Source organism: Pituophis catenifer, unplaced genomic scaffold (assembly GCF_029215685.1).
Source record: "Pituophis catenifer annectens isolate HBS135680 unplaced genomic scaffold, rPitCat1.0.hap2 SCAF_2, whole genome shotgun sequence".
Classification (NCBI taxonomy): Eukaryota; Metazoa; Chordata; class Lepidosauria; order Squamata; family Colubridae; genus Pituophis; species Pituophis catenifer.
The window spans coordinates 81,491,235-81,504,586 of NW_027256882.1; the positions used below are offsets into that span (position 1 = coordinate 81,491,235).

At 38.7% G+C, this 13,352-nt stretch overlaps 1 protein-coding gene across 1 annotated transcript; it reads left to right on the plus strand.

Moving 5' to 3' along the window:
* MUSTN1 (musculoskeletal, embryonic nuclear protein 1) lies at positions 1–11,939 on the plus strand. Its single transcript, XM_070937030.1, has 3 exons — positions 1–170; positions 7,577–7,697; positions 11,510–11,939. Exons 1-3 carry the CDS (start codon positions 162–164, stop codon positions 11,614–11,616), a joined length of 237 nt encoding a protein of 78 aa, XP_070793131.1. The 5' UTR covers positions 1–161; the 3' UTR covers positions 11,617–11,939.
* Positions 11,940–13,352: the final 1,413 nt, after the last annotated feature.

The window sequence follows — 13,352 nt, forward strand, 5'->3', positions numbered from 1 at the left end:
ATGTTGTCAACCTTAAACACTCCAGAAGCTAGTCTGGGAAGATGACCATGTAGAATGACTTCATAGAAGAGCCTATATAAGCTAAAGGAAGTAGGTTACTGCAGAATTTGGATATTAATCCAAGGAACTACAAGCTCAGAATTTTTACAAGTGAAACAACAATGTCCCAGGTATGATTGTTTTTCCCCCCCCCACTGCTTAATTTACAAAAATTATCATAGTATTGCTAAGGGAAACTGTAACCCTGATGGATTTAGTTATTGGTAAGAAATGAAAGAACTCATTATTTATTTTCTGCCTCACTGATTTTTTGCTTGCAGAGTCTTACTGGCATCTTTGGTGCAGTAATAAATGTGTCTTTGTGAAAAATTAGCTTATAATGATTTTAAATTAGAGCAGTAACCAAAGTATGGCTTAGCTTTCTCTTTTTCTCTTTCTCATAGAATACATTTAAAACTATAGATCAGTGTTTTAAACACTTCAGTCCTATTGCTCAATAAAATGCTTTCATTTGCAACTGTGTGCAGAATTCCGCTTTGTTTACAATATGCAACAAATTTGTTTCTTCCTTTTGCTTGAGGGTTTTGTTTGCTGAATGCGAGATCAAAATTCTTAGGGTTGGTTCAAGAGCAGAAGGTTCTATTAATTTCTAACAGAATTAAGTTTATTTTGGCAGCAAGCCTCTAGAGTATTGAGATTTATTATTTGATTAGATATCTGCAGATCTGAAGTTTTTTCCATTGTGTTGGAAAAGGATGAAAATGTAGAGATATCCTCTATGTACTTAGGGAACATTCGTGTATAAAAGCAGGGAACTTCTTAATGCAAACAGAAAGATAGAAGGAAATCTGGGAGTAGGATTATGTACACAGGAGTGCGTAGCAACTATTTAGAAACTCCTGGGAGAGGCTATATAAAGAAGTGCAGCTCTAAATCTTTTGATTAATACTTTCGAATTGTGGTGCTTGAGAAGACTTGAGAGTCTCCTGGACTGCAAGGAGATCAAATCAGTCAAATCAACCCTGACTGTTCCTTAGAAGACAAATATTGACGCCTGGGCTCAAATACTTTGGCCACCAAATGAGAAGAGAGGACTCATTGGAAAAGACCCTGATGCAAGATTAAAAACAAAAGGAGAAGTGGGCTGCAGAGAATGAGATGGTTAGATAGTGTTATCAATGTAATGAACATGAATTTGGTCAAACTCTGAGAGACAGTGGAGAAAGAGGGGACATGGTGTGCTGTGGCCAAGGGGCTGCGAAGAGTTGGACATGACTAGCAACTGAACAACAAAATCCTAAATCAGAGCTGAAAGGAGCATTAGAGAACGTATATTCTTCATCTGACTATCTCAGATAAGTTGTAGAATAATTTGTTACTGGGTATGCAAGGAGAGGAGAGGATTTTGGCAAAATCTTGCCAATCATAGCATGTTATTTCTATAACTCTGGGAATAGTCTAACTTGGAGAGTGGAGACTGATCTTGGATGTTGTTTCTCCCTTGGGATTTTTATTATGGGAAATGGTTTATTCTGCTATTTTGATGCATGCTTCAAAAAGCCAGAAAAACATATTGCTATTAGCTTGTAGCTGTCGTAAAATTCTTCTAAAAATTTGCATTGTCTATTAAATATTGTATATTATGAACAGGAGATGTATGTCTATACCATTCTATACTTATTTTCAGTCATTATTATACAAGACTTATGCTGATAAACACAAAATACCCAGTATGGACATGGCAGTAAGTGGGAATGAAGAAGGACACCATATTAAATCAGAACTGTAGGACTGAAATTTCTGTGGTTATTATTCCTTCACTTTATTGCCAAAATGAAAATTGAAGGACTACTGGAGGGGCACAGTACTGTAAAACAAATTTGCTTTTCTATTGTACTAAAGGTTGGCCAGTGAGCAAAACATATCATCCACAATTCCAGGACATCAGTCTTCCCAACTTGATGCCTTGAGATCCCCATAACATCCAATCACTATGGCTAATGCATATAGTTCTTAAGATTACAAGAGTTGAAGTCAAACATTTTTAGAGGACATGAGATTGGAAAATTGTCATTCCAGTTACCTATTAATTGACATCAGGGGTGAAATGGTACCAGTTCAGACCAGTTCTCCTGAATCAGTAGTAAAAAATGCTACTGGTTTGGATGAACCAGTATTTCCAACGATCACCTGGGCGGCGATCAGCTGTGATGCGTGATTTATATTAGCTAGAATCATCGGATTTCCTGCTTTCCAGCTAATCTGAATTGCGTGGCACATCAGTTTTCCTCCACCCCTCACTGTTCTACTTACCTTTGCAGACTCAGGCGGCTTCAAAATGTTCCTTTTTTAGTGCTGCACGGGCGTGCCCTAGGTGCGCATGCGCAAGCAAAGCGCACGTTCAGTAGCAGACCCACAGAACCATTGGCAGACTTCAGAGGATTTCACCACTAGTTGACGTGATTATTATATGTAACATATAGTGTAACATATAATGTCCATGGGGCAAAGGATTTTTTTCTCTCTTCATTTTTTTCACATATATGTAGCCAAAATAAAGAGTGCAAAACAATGGAGTGAGAAGCTCTCCTATGCTCATGTCTGGTTCATGGTTCTGTGCTGTACTCCCAAGACAGCTCTATTTTTTTTCACTACGAGTTTCTTTCATTTTAACATAAATTGTAACTTAACAGAATAACAGATAGGAAGGGAACTTTGAGGTCTTCTAGTCCAACCCGCTGCTCCAGCAGGAAACCCTATACATTTCAGATAAATGGTTGTCCAATCTCTTCTTAACTTGATTATCTTTTTTATACTGGATGTATGTCCTAAAAGCTCTCTACATATACCAAGGAACATGCTAATTATCTTCATTTTTATTACTTCCTATAAAACATGCATGAACCAAATGTTGATCCTAAAAGAAAGCACCATGTTAAAGTGAGATGGTAAAACCAGCAGTCTGCAAATTGAGGATAACTATCACGGCTGACATTATTTAAAATGCAAAGAGGCAGACGGGTTATACTGTCTCTGTTCAATATTTTAGATCTCCTTGGCAAGTCTTTCAGCTGAAACAGATGGTCTTCATTCTGCTGAATATAAATCTACAGCAATTTATCTGACTGATGTTTTTTTTATATGGGAATGATGGTAACTTAACTAAATTTAATCAACCTTGATGTGTACGACTACATGGAGGCAGGTAGCAAATTTTTTAAAAAAAATCAATATCTAGCTACCCATTACACTATTCCATTTTAGGATAAGCAGTGTGAAATGGAGTGCACAAGATATAACAAACAGTATCCTATAAATACAGGAAAAAAAGGAATCATAACTAAAATTATTCCAGTATTCCAATTCTATTTTTTATACCGCTAAAGAGTTTTCTATCTACCAACCATACTTACTTCCTACAGCAACAATATACTGTTTAATAAAATGCCTTTTGGTCTTTAAATTTCTCACCTTTTTTGCAGAATCTCACCATCAGTCTCTATCCAACCACAACCTATTTGGTCTTCTTCTTGATCTATTCTCTCCTTCCTATACTTATTTTGCAAAGAAATTCTCATTCATTTTTTTCCATAAGACAAAACAACTTTAATGTACTTTTTTTCACACTCTATTCCTTTTTCTATTTAGCTGACATTCACTATTCATTCTTGACTCTTATCTGTTCTTGTTATATCACACCTTTCTTAACTATCACATTTCAATATTTATGTTTCTCCTGAAATACACAAATATACACGTAGCAAAGTGAGCAATGGCATTTTAGTTTCCTACAGAAACAGAGCACATATTTTTCACTATCATTCTAACAGCATTTGGACATCTTCAAATTTCTCTGGGCATTTTTAGTGGACACATTTCAATACAAAAATTCATATATTTGCTCTAAATTTTCTCCATAACTTGCAAACATTCATTCCATTTTTCTGTGAAATACAATTATCTTAGTTTTTGATAGATTAGATGTTCATATCTATATTCCACATTGCACCTAAAGTTTGCATCTAATATTTTCTAAAGTATTCAGGTTCTCATTTCAGAATATGGCATATGCATACAAGAATACATAATGTCCATGCCTTCAAATAACTCCTGATGTCCTCAAAAGCATTTCTCGTATATTTATCCTTAAACACATTAAACAGTCATCAGAATGTCAAATATTCTTTTCTTATTCCTAGCTCAGTGTTGAACTATTCACTAACCATTATATCCTGGCACATGTTTTATCTCCATTGTATTTCTTTCTTACCACATTCAACTGCATACTTACATAAAAGTATTTTAGCCAATTTGTTTTTTCATATCCTTTGTCTAAGTGAACAAATGTATCATAAATCTCTATTCTTTCTTTCATACAATTTTAAATGATCTTCGGAAGAGCAAAACTCTGGTTTGCATACTGCCTGGCATAAAGCTGCAATGCATTCTCCAAATTGTCCTATGATGTATAATTTTGACAAATAAGACACTTCGATTGTCTGTTACAATTAATAGCAATAGCACTTAGGTTTATCTACCACTTCACAGTGCTTTACAGCCCTCTCTAAGCGGTTTACAGAGTTAGCATATTGCCTTCAACAATCTGGCTCCTCATTTTACCCACCTCAGAAGGATGGAAGACTGAGTCAACCTTGAGCCTGGTGAGATTTGGACTGCAAAATTGCAGGCAGCCGGCAGGCAGCAGAATTACCGCATTCTATGCAGAAGTACTGCATTCTAACCACCGCACCACCTCATCTTAAATTACACAACTAGCTCTTCAGGACGTCTACATTTAGTTCAGATGTCAAGCAATAAGCTATTTTCTGTGCCGATATTTAAAGATTCCTAAATACAGGTAGTCCTTGATTTACGACCAGAATGGAGCCCAACATTTCCATTGCTAAGTAAGACAGCTGTTATGTGAGTTTTGCCCCATTTTATGACCTTTTGCCATAGTTGTTAAGCAAATTGCTGCAGTTGTTAAGTGAACCATGTGGTTATTAAATGAATCTATTTTCCCCATTGACTTTACTTGTCAGAGACCATCTGGGAAGGTCACAAATGGTGATTGCAGGACTCTGGGACAGTGCAACTTTCATAAATATTTGCCAGTTGCCATGTACCCAAATTCTGATCACGTGACCAGGGGGATGCTGCAAGGGTTGTAAGAGTGAAAATAAGTCATATTTTTCAGTGTCATTGTAACTTTGGTCACTATATGAATGGTTGTAATGGCCATTACAACCTGTATGGCCATTTCTGTGAGTATATGCCTTTTCAAAGACCCATTGTTAGAAATTTTGTTTCATTATATAGAATTGGTAGCAGAGGATTATTATATAGAAATAGCAGATTGGTAGCAGAGGACATTTACGTAGGCATAAAGGTAAAGATAAAGGTTCCCTTCACATATATGTGCTAGTCGTTCCCGACTCTAGGGGTCGGTGCTCATCTCCATTTCAAAGCCGAAGAGCCAGTGCTGTCTGAAGACGTCTCTGTGGTCATGTGGCCAGCATGACTAAATGCTGAAGGCGCACAGAATGCTGTTACCTTCCCACCAAAGGTAGTCCCTAATTTTTCTACTTGTATTTTACATGCTTTCGAACTGCTAGGTTGGCAGAAGCTGGGACAAGTAACAGGAACTCACTCCATTTTGCGGTGCTAGGAATTCAAACCACCGAACTGCTGACCTTTCTGATCAACAAGCTCAGCATTTTAGCACTGAGCCACTGGGTCCCTGTATACATAGGCATACAGATCAAATAAAGTGTAGAGTCTACAGTTGCCATGGGCCTTGCTGCTTAACTGTTTCAACTGTCACAGGAAACTCTCCTCAGAACATAAAGGAACAATAGATTATAACCATAGATGCAAACAAAACACTGCCATCTACTGGCTAGTTAATTCTGTAGTTGCTGCAATACAAAATATATTCTAAAATGTATTCCAATACCCATACAGGAAGTTTTCAACTTGCAACCATAAATTTAGTGACCAAAGTTACAACTGCACTGAAAAATGTGACTTTCCTTGAAGAATTGTACTAGAAGTCTACACTAAAAACATGAGATATTTTACTAGAAGAGTACTCAAATCTTGTGCTTGAAATAAAATTCCTTATACCACCAGGCTTGAAATTTTAGGTCTGGATAGCCTCGAACTACGCTGTCTACATTCTGACCTACGCTTAGTTCATAAGATTATTTACCAAAATGTCCTACTTGTAAATGAGTACTTTAATTTCAACCATAATAACACAAGGGCTATCAATAGATTCAAACTCAATGTAATTTGCTCTAATCTTGATTGTAGGAAATATGACTTCTGCAATAAAGTAGTAAATGTCTGGAACACTCTACCTGATCCTGTTGTTAGTCTCGCTAATCCCCATACCTTTTACCTTAAACTGTCTACCGTGGACCTTTCACGTTTCTCAAGAGATCCCTAAGGGGGCGTGCATAAGCGCACCAGCATGCCTATCATCCCTGTCCTACTGTCCCCATTTATATGTAATCATTCTATGTGTTTATGGCTATGTTTTGCCTGTTTATATCCTTTTATTTGTGCCAATTTTTTTCATGTGTCCATGTCTATGTCTATTCTGTTACTTGTTTCCTTGTACTTGTGACAAATAAATAAATAAATAAATAAATAAATAAATAAATAATAATAATAATAAAACCTTGAAACTGTCATGAAGCCACTTTCTGCCTGAAACCAAAGCCTTTGAAAATTTACAATCAATTGCCATTACAAGCTAATATGAGTCAGGCCTGTTCCCTACGACTTACAAAATACCAATTTTTCCTCATCTAGTAAACTAGGTGGGCTTGTTCGGTTTAATTCTGATAGTGCCAGAAAATGCACATCCACACATTCTTTTTCTATGCCCACTTTTCATTTATTTTACTGGAAAATTAATCTTTGATTACTTTTTCATATAGGAGCCATATATTCTCTTTCTGCAGTAATTGGGCTTACAAATCTTGCTTCTTTTTCTGCTTTCCTTATCAAAATCCATACTTTTTTTCCACACATTCAAACCAGGGGTGAAATCCAGCAGGTTCTGACAGGTTCTGGAGAACCGGTAGAGGAAATTTTGAGCAGTTCGAAGAACCGGTAGCGGAAATTTTGAGCAGTTTGGAGAACTGGCAAATACCACCTCTGGCTGGCTCCTGAGGGGGGTGGGAATGGAGATTTTGCAGTATCCTTCCCCTGCCACACCCACCAAGCCACACCACACCCACCAAGCCACGCCCACAGAACCGGTAGTAAAAAAAATGGATTTCACCCTCACACCAGTCATTTCCTTCACTAACTCCCTTGATATTTCATCGTAATTAAATCAATGAGGCTTTTTAATTTAAATTCAGAAGAGACTGGACTAAGACTAAGGATGCTTGAGCAGGGGGTTGGACTAGAAGACCTCCAAGTTCCCTTCCAGCCCTATGTGTCTATGACTCTCACCATCCTGCTAAAACAGACTGATGTCACAGTTACGTATAACTTGGTGACTGCAACCTTATCTTATCACGTTTTCTGCTACAAAATGGTCTTTCTCTTGTCTTTTCAGCCAGCTCCAGTGAAAAAGAAACGGCCTCCAGTAAAAGAAGAAGATCTCAAAGGAGCTAGAGGAAAACTGTCTGGTAATCAAGAAATCAAATCCAAGACCTATCAAGTCATGAGGGAGTGTGGTGAGTGATGCTTCTACATCATTTTCATGCTGGATTTATTGCTACAATGACAGCTGCTTCTGATTTTTGTCTTCTTGTGACCCTTCGGGGTCCCAGTTCTGCTTTTAAATGCTATTCGTGTTATATTGTCTTTGAATTGAGTTCACTGAAATAGCCTAAGTCCTAATAATGAAAATTAAAAACAGAAGTCTTGCCTTGAAATAAAGTATAATGGAGAACCTTCAACCTTTTTGGCTGATAATATTAAACAAATCGCTTGGCCTACCATGCCACGGGATATGGAGTAGAAAATAAAATAAGGAATAGACTGCTTCACAAATTTAGCCTGAGAACAAAAGCTTCTAGGTGCTTATATCTGTCTTTAGTTCCAACAAGCACTACAACTCTCCTGGGGTTGGAAAGGACAATTCACTCTCTCTTCACTTCTGACAAGCTGCCAATAACCACATAACTTCCTTACCAAAAAGAGTAAGGAAACCACCATACCAGGTTTTTCCCATATATATCATTGCCTATTGTAGCAGCTGTAGCAGCTCTACAATTTTCTTTCCAACAGGGTTCCAAGTAATAGGTCCCATTCAATAAGAACTCCGAGGTAGGCATATTCCTCAAAGAACATTTTATTAGGACATATCAAATTGGCAACTTCTGGGTGGAAAACCGGCTCTAAGTCGGTGCCAGTTTTCGCCCCCAATTAAAAGTAAAACTTCATCACTTCTCCCCAGAGTTTCAGTCACATGATCCAATCAGCATAGTCCAGTTGCAAAATAACTTCAGTCTCTGCCCTGCAGACACCTGCACGAACGTCCTTGATTCTCAGGGGAAATAATGCTATTTAGGCTACAACACCCCGGCTAATCTCTACACCCCTCCTCCTTGGCCCCTTCACTTCAGGCTGTGTCAGTCCTGAAGCCGTGAGAAAAGAAACCTCCCTAGAAACTACACAAAAAAGAAAATGTCCACAGTTCAGCTAACTTAGGGTTGACAGTGGATTCCCTGCAATGAGCATTGGTCAACCCCAGTCAGAAGCAACTGAACCATGAATGCAGAAAGGATGTTCACTGAAACAAAGAGATTCTTGCTTTACTGCACTGTCCTGCCCCTGCCTCCCCCTTCCAATCAACTGGAATACCTGATTCATAGGGTGGGTTGGGGTTGGGCAGTTTCCAGCTCTACTGCAGCCCCAAGTCACCCCCTGAAGCAAATCTGAAGCTTATAGATTAGCCTCCTTGCAGATTAGGTACAAGTCTAATGCTGACTAGTCTGAGAAAAGCACGTGCATCTTCAGCTAAGAAACTTCCTTCCCACTTCGCAATCTTTGCCCCAACTGCCTTCGCCCCCCACCCCAAGGGAATTTAAATAGAACTATTCCAGAGCAGTATGAAACCTTGAAGGTAGCTGCAAAAAAACCCTTTGCCCAAAACTAGAGCGAGGTTTGTTCGATGGTTCGACCCACTAGTCTAGTCAACTATTAATTGCCCATAAGGGAGCAATTAGTGGATACCTAGCATGCTTGGTAAGAAGGAAAACAAAGCTAAAACAATTCACCCACCATTTTCCTTAATTTGTCCTGCATTAAAACCCCAAAGGCAGCACTTTCCCCAGCTTCCTTATTGAGCCTGCATAGAGAGCCAATGCAAAGCATGCCAGCCTACTTTTCTGCCAGCTCATAAGCTTAAAATATTGCATGCTTTAAAAGGAGAGCAGAAAAATAAGAAAAAAAACCATAAATAGTCAAGAGATTTACAAGCATCATAAGATTAAATAAATGAGGTACATTCTTAGAAGAAGGTTTAATTAGGCTTTCCTGTATTTACATATCTTATGCCATTTTAAGGGTGTGGATCATTACTAAAATGAAATTAATATTTGAGCAGGAGCTGTATGTAGCACACTATGAAATATGAGTTAAAATGGTTTGTTACTTTAATTTTTTTCTTCCTAGCATTTTTCCGCAATTGCAGGATCTACTTTTTATTTTAAAAAATTCATCCTTTGGTTGCAACAGGAATTGACCGACTGGCTTGACACTTGAGATTGACAATGTGGGCTGAGAGAAAGTGATTGGCCCAAAATCACCCAGCCAGCTTTCATGGCTCAGGTTGAATTAGAACTCACAGTCTCCTGGGTTTTAGCCTGGTGCCTTAACTACATGGCCACACTAGTCCTACCCTTATTACAGCTTTACCTCGTCAATAGGAAATATGTCCTTATTTAACAAATAATCTCTGACTAAATGCAAAACATTTATGTTAAGAAAAACCCAGAATTGGGATATAGGAGAAGGCACCCAAAGGCAAGGTCGCTTGCAGAAAAGGTCCCCTGTTCCTTTCAGCTTCTTCCTGTAATGCCCATGGGAAAAAAAATCAGAGGTAGCCAGAACACTACTGTCCAACTCACTCTCCTTACAATCAGTGGTACCTTGTAACAATTCTTTAATCACAGAATTATTTTCTGAGAGAAACAGCTTCCCAAGATAGACAATGGTCATGTTTCACGTCAAAATTTTGCGCTGGTTTTTCTTAGGCATTTATGAAATTTACAGATATAATCAGGAAAAAATAAGGAGAACTATTTAAAAAGCAAGTTGTGTATACAAGGAAAAAATTAAGTAACATTAATATAAATCTACATATTAAAATATTTATTATGAATTTGAAAGCTGAAACATATACAAAGTCTCCTTAAAAGCAATAATTAAATATTAAGTCTTACAGCACAAATCCTAAACAAGCTCATTGGTCCCCTGGATTAGTATACAGATTGTGAAAAAGATGAAAAAAAAATGCTAATTAGTGTATTGATTATTTAAAAATGAAAACCTGGGGGCAAAGTATATAATATGAAAACTGCAAGTACAGTTTTATTGGGCTCTGACCAGTCAGAAGTTTCCACTATGCACTGCGGGATGTTTTTGGAGAAAATGGTAAATCTCCTGAATAAACATAATCTTCCAAAGTTTCCCTCATCCAGAGGCACAGATTCTTAAAATAACTCAGTAATCATTTATCCCCAGTCATAAAAAGGCGACACATAAAACACATTCCCCTGAAGAGACACTGCTATCACCATACCGAGAGCCAAGGTGGCTCAGTGGCGCAGGTGGCGCAGTGGTTAGAGCAGGTGGCGCAGTGGTTAGAGTGCAGCAATGCAGGCTATTTCAGCTGACTGCTAGCTGCAGTTCGGCAGTTCAAATCTCACGGGCTCAAGGTTGACTCAGCCTTCCATCCTTCCGAGGTGGGTAAACTGAGGACCCAGATTGTTGGGGGCAATATGCTGACTCTGTAAACTGCTTAGAGAGTGCTGTAAAAGCACTATGAAGCGGTATATAAGTCTAAGTGCTATTGCTATTGCTATACTGAGCTGTCATCTTTTTTATTTTATTTTAAAAACATGAAGCTTTTAATTGCAATAGTTCTCTGCTTCTTATACCTCTGGATCTTTATAAACAGAGCTTCAGTGATGAAGCCTAAGGAACCCCCTGAAATTTTCCACTGAATTCAACTTTGAATAAATGTATTACAAAAATGCAAAGATTAACAACTACCAAAAATTAACTCATTTTAATTAAATCAAATTGGGCATTTGCTCTGTTTGCCCCATTGGTGGATTTAGTCCCACCTGCTGATTAGAGTGCAGCCCAGAATATCCTCCTCAAAGTGCATCAGAAACAGATTGCATGTTCCTACTTTGAAACATACATGATATAGACTCTGGTATTATTGTGCTTATTATGTTATCCTTCAGTTTGTCATAACTGTGACTGTGAACCATTCTTGCTGAAGCATTATCAGCTACTCTTCTTTTTCCAGAACAATCTGGCTCTGTTGCTCCGTCTGTCTTCGGCCGAGAACGCACCGGAGGAGAAACCGTCTTTGACAAACCAAAATCAGAGCCTTCAAAAAGTGTCTTTGGCTGACAGCCATGAATATTCCCAGCATCCTTCACTGTTTGTCTTGTTTTTCCCATACATCAGTCTTATTATTGGGCTTCTAACTTAATTCTTCAGACATGAATCAGCAAAAGAACTTGAATTGAAAGACGTCTTTTTTTTACATATATTCGGTGCAATTTTTTTTCTTAGCTATCCAATAGTTAATTCAAGTTATGGAGTGCAGGATGATATTGTAATGACCAATTTTGTTAACAAAAATGCCCCCCGGGATTCTTCTTTTTTAAAGTTAATGTCCCAGTTCTAATTGTAATTATTGTGTAAAAGAAAATAAAGCTGGATGATTTTGATTTTTGATTATCTTATTTTTCACTTGCAGTATAATCACTTGCAGTATAGTCAGGGAATATAAATATAAGTTACTTATATCATCATTTCCGCACCACAAATTATTTATTTATTTATTTATTTATTTATTTATTTATTTATTTATTTATTTATTGGTTCGATTTATATGACGCCCTTTTCCGGAGACTCAGGGCGGCTTACAATGCGTTAAGCAACAGCCTTCATACTTTTGTATATATCTGCTTAGTAGGGCTTTCGCCCCCCCCCCCAAGCGGTGTTCTTTTTTTATACAAAGTCAGCTTATTGCCCCCACAAACCGGGTCCTCATTTTACCTATCTCGAAAGGATGGAAGGCTGAGTCAACCTTGAGCCTGGTGAGATTTGAACTTGCAGTAATTGCAGGCAGCTGGTGTTACTTAACAGTGCTTTAGTCTGCTGCGCCACCAAGGCTCAATTTGGTATGAAGTATTTTGATTTCTGTGGAAATGGTAATGTCTTTCTATGGGACAGCAACAAAGTTGAGTCTGGTTAAAATCTTGCTGGGGCAAAACAACAGCCCAAGAGCTTTTTTTTAACATTAACAATTATTCCTTCAGAAAAAAAAAAAAAACCCTCTTCCCAAAATAAGAAACTTTCATCTTAACGTGATCCTGAATTGCTGCCTCATAGACTGAAAAGAGTACTTCAGACTAGAATAGAAAGACTGGAAGGGACCTTGGAGGTCTTCTAGTCAAACCCTCTGCTCAAGCAGGAGACCCTATACCCATACGTGATGTCGAACCTATGGCACAGGTGCCACAGGTGGCACGCGGAGCCATATCTGTGGGCACGTGAGCATTGCTCTACTCAGCTCCAGTGCGCATGTGCGCACCGGCCAGCTGATTTTTGGGCCTTCCAGGCCCATTGGAAGTCAGGAAATGGGCTGTTTCCGGCTTCCGGAGGGCCTCTGGGGGGGTGGGGAAGGCTGTTTTCACCCTCCCCAGGCTCCAAGAAAGCCTCTGGAGTCTGGGGAGGGCAAATAATGGGCCTACTGGGCCTATTGGGCCCACCTTTAACCTTTTTGCCATCATGTGCCAAAAGTGGGGGTAGCGCAGGGGGTCGTATGCGCATGCGCGGGGGTGCGGGGTGTCATTGAATTATGGGTGAGGGCATGCGTGCACGCAGCCCCCCATCCTCCCCACGCTTTTGGCACACGATGGCAAAAAGGTTAGCCATCACTGCCCTATACCATTTCACACAAGTGGCTGCCCAGTCTCTTTTTAAAGACCTCCAGTGATGAAGCACAACTTCTGAAGGCAAGCTGTTTCACTGGTTAATTATTCTCACTGTTAGGATGTTTCTCCTTAATTCCAGGTTGCTTCTCTCCTTGATTAGTTTCCATCCATTATTTCTTATCATGCCTTCTGGTGCTTTGG